Source organism: Humulus lupulus, chromosome 7 (assembly GCF_963169125.1).
Source record: "Humulus lupulus chromosome 7, drHumLupu1.1, whole genome shotgun sequence".
Classification (NCBI taxonomy): Eukaryota; Viridiplantae; Streptophyta; class Magnoliopsida; order Rosales; family Cannabaceae; genus Humulus; species Humulus lupulus.
Genome location: NC_084799.1, coordinates 64,481,499 through 64,496,942, shown reverse-complemented (window position 1 = coordinate 64,496,942; position 15,444 = coordinate 64,481,499). Strand labels below are relative to the sequence as shown.

At 34.7% G+C, this 15,444-nt stretch overlaps 3 protein-coding genes across 3 annotated transcripts; all 3 read left to right on the top strand.

The window, feature by feature from the left end:
* Positions 1–4,538: 4,538 nt before the first annotated feature.
* LOC133788215 (uncharacterized) lies at positions 4,539–15,182 on the top strand. The gene is made up of 9 exons (XM_062225603.1): positions 4,539–4,748; positions 4,872–4,918; positions 7,057–7,129; positions 8,661–8,705; positions 13,557–13,649; positions 13,740–13,987; positions 14,067–14,282; positions 14,355–14,447; positions 14,533–15,182. Exons 5-9 carry the CDS (start codon positions 13,559–13,561, stop codon positions 14,689–14,691), a joined length of 807 nt encoding a protein of 268 aa, XP_062081587.1. The 5' UTR covers positions 4,539–4,748; positions 4,872–4,918; positions 7,057–7,129; positions 8,661–8,705; positions 13,557–13,558; the 3' UTR covers positions 14,692–15,182.
* On the top strand, positions 9,724–11,293 carry LOC133791791 (uncharacterized). The gene is made up of 2 exons (XM_062229708.1): positions 9,724–11,086; positions 11,244–11,293. Exons 1-2 carry the CDS (start codon positions 9,724–9,726, stop codon positions 11,291–11,293), a joined length of 1,413 nt encoding a protein of 470 aa, XP_062085692.1.
* On the top strand, positions 10,540–12,490 carry LOC133791790 (uncharacterized). Its single transcript, XM_062229707.1, has 2 exons — positions 10,540–12,259; positions 12,346–12,490. Exons 1-2 carry the CDS (start codon positions 11,331–11,333, stop codon positions 12,488–12,490), a joined length of 1,074 nt encoding a protein of 357 aa, XP_062085691.1. The 5' UTR covers positions 10,540–11,330.
* Positions 15,183–15,444: the final 262 nt, after the last annotated feature.

Sequence of the window (15,444 nt, the reverse complement as noted above, 5' to 3'; positions counted from 1 at the left end):
ACGGCAAGAATAAGTTCATTGTAACGCCCTACTACCCAGGGTTACAGTGTGCATTTAAACAGTGTCATACTCGCTAATAGAGTGATTTGGCCATAATCGAGTTACTAAGTATGATTAGGAGTTTAGGATTTAAAATTTTGGTTAAGGATACAACGTTTCACTAAAATGTTTACCATATACATTGAGATCCCAAAAATATAATTTAAAGTTTAATTACAACAAAATATTTACAACCAGCCGACCTAAGCGGCAAAATAGGGTTTAACCCTAGTTCCTCTTTAAACCCTCGGCCGTGGTGGTCGAGCAGCTGCATATGTACACATCGTCACCTAAGCTCTCCAACTCAATAATAGTCCAGCTTTCTTTTGCCTTTACCTGCACCACATAGCACCCGTGAGCCGAAGCTTAGCAAGAAAACTCAATATGCTCATGAACAAGTAATAACATGCTACTAAGTCATAATAGGCAAGCCTAGCAGTAATAACCCTACTCATGCATGCAAGCAAGTACAAATAAATGTTTGTGGAATCCTGCGCTCTGAGTAGATGACTAATAAGTCTCTCGCTCTGAGGTAGATGACTAATAAGTCTTTCTGAGGTAGACAACTAATAGGTCTCTTTGAGTAGTTGACTAATAAGTCACTCTCTAAATAGATGACTAATAAGTCTTTCTCTGTATAGATGACTAATAAGTCTATCTCTGTATGGATGGCTGATAAGTCTGTCTCGGTTAGATGACTGATAAGTCTATATCGGTTAGATGACTGGTAAGTCTATCTCTTAGGTAGATGACTGATAAGTCTCTCTATATAGATAACTAATAAGTCTCTCTGTATAGATGACTAATAAGTCTATCCTTATGTAGATGGCTGATAAGTCTGTCTCTGTGTAGATGACTGATAAGTCTATCTCCGTGTAGATGACTGATAAGTCTATCTCTGAGGTCCCATACCCTCCTAGCCATGTGACGTGTAGGTCACCCTAGCCTTTTGGCTCTGGCTCTAAATAACTAGCCTTTAGACTAGACAAGCGCTTTTGGTTTTCATCGAACTTAAGGCCGGTCAAGCATTTCATGCTTCTGATGATAATGCTTATGTCTATTAGATCTAATCTTTTCGGCTTACGTTAAACACGCTAATATTGTTCTTGACTCATAAGCCAATACCATACGACCAGTGCTCAATACTACTGTCGAACCTAACTAATGAGTCACAGCTTCACAGTCAATATTGACACCATTGTCGATTCCTGACTCATAGGTCAGTGCCATTCACAGATAAGCAAGATTTCTAAGCATTTAATATGCAATCAATGTCCACAAATATAACACTCAACATGCCTCATTAATAACCATGCATGTCATATACTGGGTGCAGTTTTCTTACCTCTGGTTTGAGTGTGGAATAATAAAAGAATGACCCTTGAGAACGATCACCTAGTCATAACCAAATATGGGATTCCATCAGTAAAACGAATAATAAAAGGGTTCCCGGACCAAGACCTAGCCTCTGGGACGTCGAATCCTACTAAACCGAGTAGTAGGAACGATCCCGAAGCCTAAGGTTTGAGTTCCCATGACAAAAACACATTTCTAGCCAAAAATACTCTTAAGAGACACGGTCCTACTCCACCATGCCGCGACCCGCCTCCCAAACAGAGGCGCCAGCCTCAAGCTCCTACACCCTATGTCGCGGCTTGCCTCCCAAGCGTCGCGACCATACCTGCCCATCAACCAAAAACCCCTGTTTTCTCCCATCAAACCTCGTTTTTCCCTCTTTTAATCCTTAAAAAACCTACTCAACATCTCCAAATACAAAACCAAGAATTACCACAACACAAGCAACATTACAACAACAAAACCCAAGCTTTGAACCACTAAAAACCACACAAATTACTCAATTCTATAATCAAAAGTTCTAGCTCAAAACTAACTTCAAAATAGAGTAAAAACCAGAAATTTCATGGCTGAATATTACCTCAAGCTCAAGATTAAACCCTCTTCAATGGCTGAACACAAACCTAAACCCTCAAGGCTTGATTCCCTAGCTTGAATCTTCAATTGGGGTTCAACAATTTCAAAGAAAGAAGGAGAGAAGAAGAATATCGTGAGGGAGGGAAAGAAGCTCTGTTTTGGTTTTTGTTTTCTATAGCCTTCTATGGTTTATATAATCCCTTAGGTCAAAAGACCAAAATGCCCCTAGGTCATTTAATTTCCTCTTAAGGCTACCAAGGTTAAAACCGTCATTTCTCCTCTATTCCGGTTAATCATAATTAACGTTCTCCAATTCTCGTTATTCCCAATATTCTCAAATGATAATAAATCATATCCCATTACCCTTTAATTCCTAGTAATGTACTAATAATCAAATTGCCCAGAGACTCACCCTGAGCCCCGAAATTAACCCCGTTATGACCAAACTGCTAATTTGCATTAAAAAATCGTCTCATGCCGAATGGATCGAACAAATCCACATTATAATGTGGCCTTATTCATAATTCACCAACATGCATGAAATTATAAAAATATGCTCTCAACGGGCCAAATTACCAAAATGCCCTTTTAATGAAAAGTGGACCCATATGCATGCATTTATCATCATATAATAATATAATTCACATAATCATTTAATGGCATAATAAATAAATTATGGCTCTCCTGACCTCCTAATCAAGGTCTTAAACCTTATTAGGAAATTTGAGTCATTACATTCATCATCCTCCATGTCATTTATAATACTTTGTTTGACATACTCATCATGGATATCATCATCTGAATCAATTTCCATCATGTAACCAATTACATCAAAATAAAAATATTAAGACTATAGGTGAGACAAATTTGTCCCAAAGTTAGCATTCAATGAGTTCTACATTTTTCTAACACATGGCATAAAGTTTCATATCTCATACAAGACATTACCTTCAAGGTAAAATCACAAAAAATATGTATTGACAACATTATGACAGTCAAAGTGTATGTCACATCTACAAAAAAAAAAGTCTCTTATATCACAAAAGGTGTGTCAATTTTTCAAAACATTAGTTACTCATTCAACCATCTAAGTGTTGATCCTTTATCCACTCAAGTTGGTACTCAGGTTCTTTCAAAGCAACGAAAATCACCCTATTTGCCTTCTTTGCAAACAATCTAGTTCCCAACTTGAAAAGTGGACTCATTGGTTGACATTTAGGAAGCACTACTAATTTATCCAAAACCTCTTGAATGCTACAACCAGGTGGATTCGTTTTTATATACAAACTCGTGCTTTTAATAGCATCACAAATGTCATCAAGTTGCTTGGTTAACTTTGCTGTTGTAGAATTTTTTTTTTCCTTTCTTGAATTGCTTTCTTTTTAATTCAAGTACTTTCTCATGTCGATTTATACCTTCTACTTCTTCATGGTTAGATTCTTTTGATTCTACCCCAACAACATCATCTACATTATTCCCATTAATAGAGTCTTGCCTGTACAAAGGAGGCAATAATCCAGATGATGGTCCTCAAGCTCTAGCTCCTGTAGCTATAACATCTCTAAATAATTCATCTAACTTGAATGCGTGCTCTAAACCCTTCACTCTAAATTTTGAAGCTCCTAGATATTTTTGTTTTATAAATGTATTTTAGTTAGTAAAAATATAACCATGTTAATGAAAAAAATAAATTGTTTATGTAACATACTTGCAATTCAGTTTCTGCCACTCATTCGTAGCATCAACAATTTGTCTTTCCATGTCCCAACCAAGCCCAGTTTCTCCTTTTAGCAATGCATCCTATAGTTGCCAATATTTTTTGACATTGTCCCAATGATTCTTTAACTGTTTTCGATCCTAGTTTGTTGATGTTGCCTTATTAAATTTTTTTATAAAAAATTTCCAACCTAATTTACTCAAATGTGTTCTATTTCTTACTTGCTCTACTGCCAAATCAACCCAAATTCCATATTGGATCCCATATAGATTTTGTTTTACCTTTTGCTCCTTCGCCATCTACTTTAAATTTTGAATATAAACTAAACTACCAAGAGAACAAGTAATAACAATAACAATAATAAATCAAACCTAGTTTCTGTTTAATATGTACCAACTTTAGCTTTTCTATGTTGATTTGTATGAGCCTATTATAATAACATTGATCTACGTAAAATTTGATTACTTTAATAACCATTTTGCACTACAGGAAAATTGGTTTCTAGCGACGACACATCTAGCGACGACATTCCGATTTTTGTCGCTAGATGTACTTTTAGACTTACTCCCCACGTCTACCCTATTTACCGCGAACCCAAATAAAAAAGCCCACCAAATTTTTGTTTTCCCCACCAAATTTTTTGTTTTCCCCAGTTTTTTTTCCCTCAGACCCATATATACCCCAAACCCCTTTCTCTCCCCTCTCAGACCGAAGCCCTTCTCTCAGACCTCAACCCCAAACCCCTTTCTCTCCCCTCTCAGACCGAAGCCCTTCTCTCAGACCTCAACCCCAAACCGTGAGAACCCCCATCTCCTCTCAGACCCCACTCTCTTCTCTCATACCTCAACCCCAAACCGTGAGAACCCCCATCCTCTCGAGCATCCTCCATCTGTGGCTCTTCCATGCTCCGCCGGAGACGACCGTGAGAACCATCAGAGACGGAGACGAATGTGAGAACCCCCATCCTCTCGAGCATCCTCCATCTGTGGCTCTTCCAAGCTCCGCCGGAGACAACCGTGAGAACCATCAGAGACGGAGACGGTTCCTCTGAGCTCCATGGGTACATATATTTATATATATATATAAATATTTAGTTTTTTATTATTAGTATTGTTCAGTTAATTTATATATATATATTCTTTTGTGACTGAAGGTATCTCTCGACTCCTTCTCTGTTTTGCAGGTATCTCTCTATTTCAATGTTTCAAAACCTGTATTTGACTTGTTTGGGTAATGTCTTGACTCCCCTCATTTGTTCTTTTTGCCTTTTTACACTAATTTCTCTGTTACTATTAGAAAATTAGCTGTTACTATTACATATATATAGATAAAGTATATTCTTATCAGAATATTATATATGTTGCTTTACTTCTTTCTTTCTTATGGATCACTCTGATCGTTTAGCAGTGTACTGAAAATAAAATTATGATAATTTAACATGTCATGGAAGTAATTGACCGAATCAATCAATTTTATACAAAAAAAATTGTAAATAATGGTCTTTATACAAAAGTCAGTAATAAATGACCAAGTTGCTTCGAATGGAATTTAAAGGTCGGTTTCCATACATGACATCCTTTGTGGTTTTTACCTCTGATAGGTTGAGAGTTTTTTATATTATATTACAATTCTTACCTTGATTAAGAATATTTGTCCCTTTTTCATGGGAATTAAGCTTTGTACTTATATGAGGTTAATTAGTTTACCAAAGTTGAAAAATTGTTCAATAGGTTGTGCTTGGGTCATCATTAGTGGTTTGTAGCTCTTTCAACATCTTTTCAGCCACATCAACTCACTAGTGCCTTGAGCATGTGCTCTCAAGGAAGCTCCTGCTTTACTGCTGGACACCATATACTGCTTCTTCACATTACAAGTTTTTTCCAAACAAAAGAACAATGTACTGATGTAGTTCTTCTATCTTCAATCGAACCAGCCCAATCTACATCTTTTTACCCTGCCACCTTTTTATTTCTATTTTTCTTATAACCAATCCAGAGGCAGTCTTCAAGTATCTCAAAATTTTTGTATACAACATCATGATGTTATTTACAAGGAGCATGCATATATTGATTGACAGCACCTCAACATATGCAATATCAGTGGACCCCTTTTACAACTTACCGTACTCTTTTTGCTTTATCCTTAAACCCATTGTTTGGTGATCATTTTGCCGCGTTAAAGATGTTTTGTGTTCTGAATATGAAAATTAATGGGAAGAAAGTAAAAGTTCATTTAAAAAAATAACTATGCTTCATTTTTTTTTTTTTAGCAAAACTGCAGTATTATTGTTGATGTTAAAATATGAAATTTAAATCTTGTTCTCTTTATGTTGATGGTTTATGGAAGTTCCAGCAAATGCTTTAGGAAGCCAATGGCAAGCAAATTGAACTGTTTGCCCCTCTCTCCCTAATTTAATTAATCCTGCAAAGCAGTTGTTTTCAATTTAAAGTATGGTTTGTGAGCATTAATAATTTAAACCCGTTACACATACAAACAAACTATTATAAAGGGTTGGAATAGATTGGCCAAATTTGGATGATTTAACCATTGACATATGCTTTTATGTTTTACCCCTGTGTTGGTAAATCAGGGAAAGAGAACCAAATTTTAACAGAAACCCAGTTTGAAAGGATTCACTATTTTTACTAAGATTGGATGCCCAGTAGTAAAGACTCACTCAATGCTATTCTTTTTTTTTTTTTTTGTCTAAGTTAAACAACACTAAACAATAAAATAACAAGCCTTTCTTTAGGTCTAGCTATGTGTGTGTTATTTGAGAATAATATCCTCTTTTATCTATGAAAAATAACAAGTTTGGGCCCCTCAGTCCTCATCTGACAGACACCAAATTATCTTGTCAAATAGTAACTGTGAAATAGTGAGTTTCATTGAATTACTTCCACTCTTGCATACAGGATCACCAGAGAACAGAGGCCAAATGAAGCAAGTTGATATAATAATCTCTCACATTAACTTTTGCTTTCTGTGTTTTTTTATCACCCGTGATTTAAAAACATGTACAAATTTTTTGGGCAATAAAAAATATTAGGCACCACAATAAGGAGAGTAGTGGTGGTTGGTCCCTATCAACTTGAGGGGGCTGTTAGTACATATGGTTAGGCTTGTATTTAACTGCAAATTATTTTATTTCAACTGTATTTTCAGCTGTCTTAACAGCCTCTTTCTTGGACATATATATATTCTGTTGGTTTATAACAGAATTCAGTTGTATCTATTCTATATAAATAATACAAGTTCTATTCAGTCTTTTTCACTGATTTAGAACTCTTTTTCACTAAAACACTTTTGTATTCACACCCAAAAGCTCAACAACTTCATTATTTTTCTCTGCCTTTCCTTTAATCCAGGTTCTTCTGGTACATGCACCAAACAACACATTAACTGCAAGACAGTGTACTCATTATGAATTCCGGGCAAAAGGTTTGTCTTATTAACTCAACGACTTGTTTCTTCACTATATTATAAAATGCTTATTTTCACTTTTAAAAATAAAAACAAAAACCTTATTTTTAGTCACAACAAATTTAAGTTTGTAAAACTCACACTTATTCTGTATCTTGAACATTGCTTTTGTATAATTATAGCTATTTTGAATCCTTCTAGAAAGACAAAATAAATTAGCTTAGAGTATATAGTTCGCTTTGATTTCAGCTGCATCTTTTTTTTTTATCACAGATAGATAACTGAGAATTGAGTTAAACTGCTTTAGGATTCTGTATATAGTCTAGTAGATTCGTAGTAGGTTAAGAAGGGCTATCTATTACTATAAAATTATATTACTGAAAAAATAAAAGTGCATATGAGCTATTATAATAATGCTTTTAAGAATGTAAAACATACCAAAAATCTTCATGATTAAAATCAAAGATAGTTCATTGACATAGAAATTATACATTGGTATACCTTCTGTTCCCATGATTTTCTTGACTTGGTGTCTGTTCTTAGAATTTCATGCAACAGCCCTAACAATTATTATATCACCGAGTTGGATATAAATCAGTGAAACATATAATCATAACATATATAAGAACAACATTATATACATATATATTATTACGGTTAAGGGTGATTTGCTTGAAATTCTTATGGATGCCGCCATGTGACTGAGATGATGTTACAGAGGCCATAATAGTTGTTTGAAAAGAAAAAATTTGTAACAGAAAGTGAAAGAAATAAAAAAAAATCAGTAAAAAGTAGTTTTTTTCTATTTAGATTTTAAATATGTATTACAACTATCTATTAGTTTCTGGTTTTTAGCACCAATACCCTCTATGCATGAACACTCATTTTAGTCCCTGAGCTTTTGTTTTTGAGCAACAATGGTTGAATTTGTTAAATTGGGTTCAGTAGCAAAGAAGACAGTACAGACAAAAAGAAAGATAACGATTACCTCAGCGACTAGTCCAGTATGGGTGCTGTATCCATTTTTAGAAAGAAACCCAGTGGAGCATTTTAGTGAACAGATCATGAACTAAAAATCCAAGCTAAATAAAAGTCATAGTTACAGAGTACTTACTGGCTAGAGATAGAGATTCCAGTGGTGCAGTTAAACTAGGACGAAGATCAAACCCATATATACATATACATATACATATATATATATATATATGACTGAAGAATCTTAAGGATCAATGGGCACACGGGTACCCCCTGAATTTTTTTAGAAAAAATAATCATCTATGACTATACATGCATGGACAATAGATTTTTCTATTAATTTGGAAACTACATGGAAATGTCCAAGCCATTTATCTCCAAGTAAATGAAAAGTAACAATATCGTGCCCAAGTTTACCAAGTTATGTCATTTTCACTTGTAATTGTTGTAAAAAATTAATCACTATTGCATTACTCTTCTTTTTATTAATTTGTACTCTGTTGACTAACCACGACATTTTTAATTTTCAGGATTAATTGTTGATTGTAATTTGAGCAGGAGCTTGGTTTTGCAGGATTTTCTATAATAAAAGACTTTGGATTTTGATTGATTTATTGAGGTATTTACTCTTCAAATGTGTTTATTCTCTATATTTAGTATTGTTTATTTTGGTTTTTTTTTTCATTATGTGCTATAAGTTGAAGAGAATACATGTTTCAACTGAATTTTTGTAAAACTTTAATGTATGTAGAAAAATATATGTTGTTCTAAGAGAACCCAATATAGAGTCAAGTGGAGGTTAATCCAATTCCATGTAATTAATACAATATGTTTAAGCTATAGCTACCTATAACTAGATTGATATTTACACATATTTAGTCCTATTTAAAATAGTATATTTGTTTTTTATCAAGAAAAAGAAGTCTTACTATTTTTACAAGTCTTGAGTTTCTCATAATAATATGTATATTTGTTGCTCTTTGTGATGTTATTTTTCTTTAATTACTTCCCATCCTTTTGTAATAGTCTATCAATTTTCTTGATGCAACTATTTTTCCTCAAGAAATATGGAGTCAGGTTTACCCAAGAAAAAATATGATATATTTCTAATTAAGATGTATGGTACATGTGTGTGTTTTTTTAGGGAAATTTATGTATATATGTACCATACATCAACTCTGAGCAAGCAATTTGCGTTCATTAAAAAAAATAGAAAGAAAAAAGTAGTAATGAGTGAATCAATAAAATTATACAATAAATAATAACCATAAGATTTATGTTATTCATTTTGTGGTTCTCTTTCATAAATATTTTATAAATAGTCAATATGCATAAACTTATAAATTTTTTACTAAATTTAATAACCAATAAAAGTAATAATTAATAAAATAAGTATAATAAAACAAATAATTAAATCAAATAAAAGTAATTACTAAATTATATATAAAATTGAAATTAAATTGATTATTAATTACTCACTTAATTTATTAATTAATAAACTTTAATCTAATAAGTTATTGATGATTTATTTGTAAAACATGATAATTCATTGAAAAAAATAATAATTCAAATAATAATTTCTTACACTGTGCAATGTAATAATTAATAATTTCTTACACTGTGCAGTGTCCTATAGAATGTCGATCGACAAGGCTTGGATTAATAATTCAAATAAATTTTCTGATGAGTATGTTGCTGGAGCGTTTGCATTTGTTGAGAGAGCTCAACAATTTGTGGATACAAGGGGACTAGTGAAGTGTCCTTGTAACAAGTGTCTTAATATCGAATTGCAAACGATTGGTGTGCTAGAAAGTCATCTTTTTGAGAATGGTTTTCTACGAAGTTATACAAATTGGTACTGGCATGGAGAGGAGGAAATAATACCGACCAATAGAGTAGTCCACCAATGTCACGAGGATGAGATGATGGATGTTCTTAATGATATAGCACAACCTAACAATTGTGAAGATGATGAGAATGAGGTTGATGATGAGATACCACCAGCATCAGAATGCAGAGGTACTAGCCAATACTATAATGACTTATTTGCCGAGATGGAGTCTCCGTTATTCCCAGGGTGTGAAAAATACACATTTTTGAATTTCGTAGCTAAGTTGATGCATTTCAAAGTGTTGGGGAAAATTCCTAACAAAATTTTTGATGGAATCTTGGAGTTGTTAGAAGATGCATTCCTATCTCCAAATAAGATACCAAAGTCACATTATGCGGCGAAGAGGTTGATGAGGAAATTGGGTTTGGGTTATGAGTCAATCCATGTTTGTAAGCATGATTGTGCATTGTTTTGGAAGGAAAATGCTGGAAAACACAAGTGTCCAATTTGTGGGGAGGATCGTTGGGTGGATAAAAATACCAAGGGGAAGAAAGTGCCCCAAAAAGTTATGCGTTATTTTCCATTAACCCCTCGGTTGATGCGAAAATATGCATCAAGGCACATTTCTCAACATATGAGATGGCATCATGAAGGGCGTGTTAAAGAAGATGGTATCATGCGTCATCCTGCAGATGGGAAAGCATGGAAGGATTTTGATCGTAGCAATCCAGCGTTTGCAATGGAACCTAGGAATGTGCGCCTTGGATTGGCTGCTGATGGATTCAATCCTTTTGGAAATATGAGTTTGTCTTATAGCATGTGGCCGGTTGTGTTAACGACTTACAACTTGCCACCGTGGTTATGCATGAAAGAGACTAACTTTATGTTGACTTTATTAATTCCTGGTCCACATTCACCTGGAAAAGATTTTGATGTTTTCTTAAGGCCATTGGTTGATGAGTTGAAGGAATTATGGGTGAACGGTGTTCAGACTCGGGATGTTGTTGATGGTAGTTTTTTTAAGCTTCGAGCAGCTTTATTGTGGACTATAAATGATTTTCCAGCGAGGAGTAGTCTTTCTGGATGGAGTGGTCAAGGTTACACTGCTTGTCCTACTTGCAATGTATCAACACCATCAGTTCGTTTGCAAAATAAGGTTGCATTTTACGGTCACAGACATTTTTTACCAATGGGACACCAAATTAGAAAAAAGAAGAAGTTATATGGTTCAGTTGAGAAAAGACCACCTCCAGAGGAATTTAGCACTGAAGCTATTTTCACACAAATGAATTTTATGCTTGAATCTCTTCCTGGTAAGCATGTTAGCTACGGTGGACAAAAAGGAAACGCACAAAAGAGCAAGTTGGTTGGCGTAAAAAAAGCATTTTCTTTGAGCTCCCATATTGGGCCAATATGAAGTTGCGACATAACCTAGACGTCATGCATGTTGAGAAAAATGTATGCGACAGCTTAGTTGGCACAATAGTCGGGTTGGAAAATAAGACCAAAGATACAGTTAGCGCTAGAGTAGATTTGGAGAAGATGAAGATAAGGCCAGAATTGCATCTGAGAATGGTAAATGGTCGAATGGAAAAGCCAGCAGCGAAATACACATTTATTCATGAAAATCGGCATAAGTTTTGTCGATTTTTGAAATCAGTCAAATTTCCAGATGGGTTTGCATCTAATCTAAGGAAGAATGTGATTGAAAATGACAATAAGATTACTGGGTTGAAATCCCACGATTGTCATGTCATATTGCAACGTCTTTTGCCAATTGGTGTTCATTCATTCCTAGAAAAACCAATTGCCAAGACCATTATTGACTTGTGCACTTTCTTCAAGATTATTTGTGCTAGAACTCTGATTGTTTCTGATTTGGAGAAAGTGAAAACATCAATTGTTGAAATTCTTTGCGGACTAGAAATCATTTTTCCGCCAGCGTTTTTAGATGTTATGGTTCACCTAATGATACATTTGCCTCAAGAAGCAATAGATGGAGGTCCAGTACACATGAGGTGGATGTATCCCTTTGAGAGATACATGAAAAAATTGAAACATTATGTGCGTAATAAAGCTCGTCCTGAGGGGTCCATAGCTGAGGGTTATGTCGTTGATGAAGCATTGACATTCTGTTCTATGTACTTCAAAGGGGTGGAAACAAGGTTTAATCGTCCAGATAGAAATGTTGATGCAATTCCATCACTAAAGAAGTTGTCTGTGTTTCAATCTCAAGGTCGTCCGATCGGTAAGAAGACACTAACAACTTTGGACGATGAACTTAAAAAAACTGCTGAGTGGTACATTCTCAACAATTGCATTGAGATTCTCCCATATATTCAGTAAGTACTTTGATCACACTAACAATATATCTACTCTTCCATTTATCTTTCAAATTTTTTAAGTCTTTCATATTTTATATGTGTAGAGAGCACAAGCAGATCCTTTTATCTAGTGGTGCTGAAAACCTAGATCAATTACAGAAAAAGGAGTTCCCCATGTGGTTTTACAATAAGCTTTACAATCTTCGACAAGCAGGATCTGCAGAAGCTTCTGAAGAGTTATTCTCCTAAGCAAGCGGCTCCTCTAATCTTGTTTCTTCATACACTGGGTGTATTGTCAATGGAGTTCGATTTTTGTGTTATGATAGAGATAAAAATTTGAAAACTCAAAACAGTGGTGTCTTAGTACCCGGAGTAGACAACAAAAATTTCTACGGGCAATTAGAAGAGGTTATAGTGATGTCATACCTTGCTGGTTGTTCTGTTGTATTATTTAAGTGTAAATGGTTTGATACAGATCCTACCAAGAGTAGGATGAAGCATGAAAGTAATATAACCAGTATATTTACTAAGTTCGAGTGGTACAAAGATGACAAGTTTATCTTGGCAACTCAGGCAAAACAAATTTTCTATCTTGATGATTTGAAAAATGACCGGGATTGGAAAATTGTTGAAGAAGTTCATCATAGAAATGTGTGGGACACCCCAGCAGCTGATGAACAGTTGGATCCCATTGAAATAGATGTTATGCATGACACAATATCATCTGATTTCCAATTGTTTGTCGATCTTGGTCTGTTGCCTGAAATCAATTTTTGCCGTAGAGATCAATCGCCATATGTTGTCAATGTAGATACTCCTGTTGATCAAGAGGAAGAGGAAGAGGAAGAGGAAGAGGAAATGGTCGATGAAGAGGAAGAGGAGATGGTCGATGAAGAGGAAGAGGAAGAGGAAGAGGAAGAGATGGACTTAGAAGAAGATAATGTAGAAGAAAATGAGAATGATAGTGATAATGAATATTATAGTGATGATTAAGTTGTAATTTTTGCATTCAAAGATTGCTTGCACTTATTATTTATGGATAACCATATATATAATTATATCATTATTCGTTGGTATGTTGAGTTTAACTGTTAGAAATATATATTCTTAATTTTCGGTGATAAATAAAGTGTCTAGAATACCTCACATGAATCTTAAATGTCAGCAATCTATATTATTTTCGGTGATAGTGAATATTATAGTGAAGCTTATATTATTTTTACATTGAAAGATTGTTCAAATGTATTGAAATTTTATAATATTTAAATTTGATTGTACAAATTTATCAATGCATATATATCATCAATTTTTTTAGATATGTCTTCTGCGGTTATGCAACATCACGGAGGGGATGGTGGGGCAAATCCTCCTCCAGATCCAACGCAGATACAGGCTGATTGTGAGAGAGGTAACACATGCAATTATTTATTTTGGATGAATATATTGAATTAATTTATTTATGTGTATATAATAATTATATGTATTTGAGAAATAATAGTGACGACTAAAACGAAAAGGCGCGGCATCAACAAGGGGTTTTCAACTCGAGAAGCTAGAGTTGCATTAGGTAGACCACTACCACTGGAGTGGGATGTTCGAGGGAAGACTTACAAAGAAATTGGTAATTATTCCCAACATTTCTCTAGAGAGATCGGCATTCTCATTCGACAATATGCCGATCCCGACTACGACCGATGGGATAAAGTACCCAGCGAAGTTAGAGATCGCATACTTCCTCGTCTAGAGGTAATTTATTTCTATAATTTTTTTATTGGGTTCACTTTAATATTAAATCTAGCTAATTTATTTTATATTTTTGAATCAGGATGATTTATTCGACATTGGTCGAAGTCGATATGCCTCAGAGAACCTCCCCGGCATTCTTTTGGGCATTCAACGGTCGTGCGCTGATCGTTACTCGGAGTGGAAGAATGACTTGTCAACTCATTTAAAAAAGAATGGTCGAGCACATCCTCCTGATGGTTTGGTGGTGGAGAAATGGCAGAAGGCGCTCCAGTATTTTGATCGCCCTGAAGTGAAGGTATTCACAAAAATATTATTTTTTAATTTATTTTTGTTAATTTAACATATGGTTAACACAAGTTCTTTGCAGAGGCGTTCTGAGACTAACTCTGCGAACCGTGCAAAACAAAAACAGAGAAGCGTGCAGGGTTCACAGTCTACGCCAGCCCTTCGTTACAAGAAGGTACTTTCTTTTTTACATAATTTTTATTTATGTTTTTTTATAATGAATTTTTTTCTTAATTTTTTTCAAACTTCTTGTATTGTAGCGTGATTTACAAACTGGGTGTCTTGCTGGGGTTCCAGAGATTTGGATGACGACTAAGTATATAGACGGGGAAGGTTGGGTGAGCAAGGCAGCAAAAGATAACTATGTAAGTAAATTTATATTTTATGATGTTCTTACTTTATTGTGTTGTAAATTCTAATATTCTTGAAAATTGTGTGATACAGGAAAATATGATAGAGATACGTGACACTCTGCAGTCACAATCATCTACGAGCGCCTCTGCCTCGAGTACTATCCCGAGAGAAGATGATGACATTATTCTTGTTGAGACGATATTTGGACGTCGTCGAGGCTATCAGCCGGGTCTTGGTCGTAGGATTCGCACGAGGGCGAATTGTGAAGCGGCTGAGGTACCTCAACCAGCCCAACCACCTCCTACCGCACAAGACATGCAAGAGGTGAGGGAGCGACTCCGAGCCATAGAGGAGCACTTGGCTAGGATTGGTGGAGTCTCGGGATCTGGATCTTCTCAGCAAGGTCCTGGTGCCGATCCTACAACACCTAGTTAAAAATATTTATATTTATGTATTTTAATTTTACTATGGTAGTTACTTTGTTATATAAATATTTATAGTAAAAATATAATTTTGTGCATGATTAAATTTCTCTTTTATTTCAAATCTTTTAGCAAAAAAATGTGTTAGTATATATATTGAATAATGACATTTTTTAAGTATATATAATAGTTCTTTAGGCATAAAAAAAAAAAAGAAAAAAAAAAAGACTTTTAGCGACAACATGTTGTCGCAAAAAAGGCAAAATGTCGTCGCTAAATACCCAAATAATTTCAAAAATCAGAGCACATTCCAAACTAACAGCGACGAAAAAGTGGATCTTTTAGCGACCACATGTCGTCGCTAAAAGGAAATAGCGACGACATGTTTCATTTCGT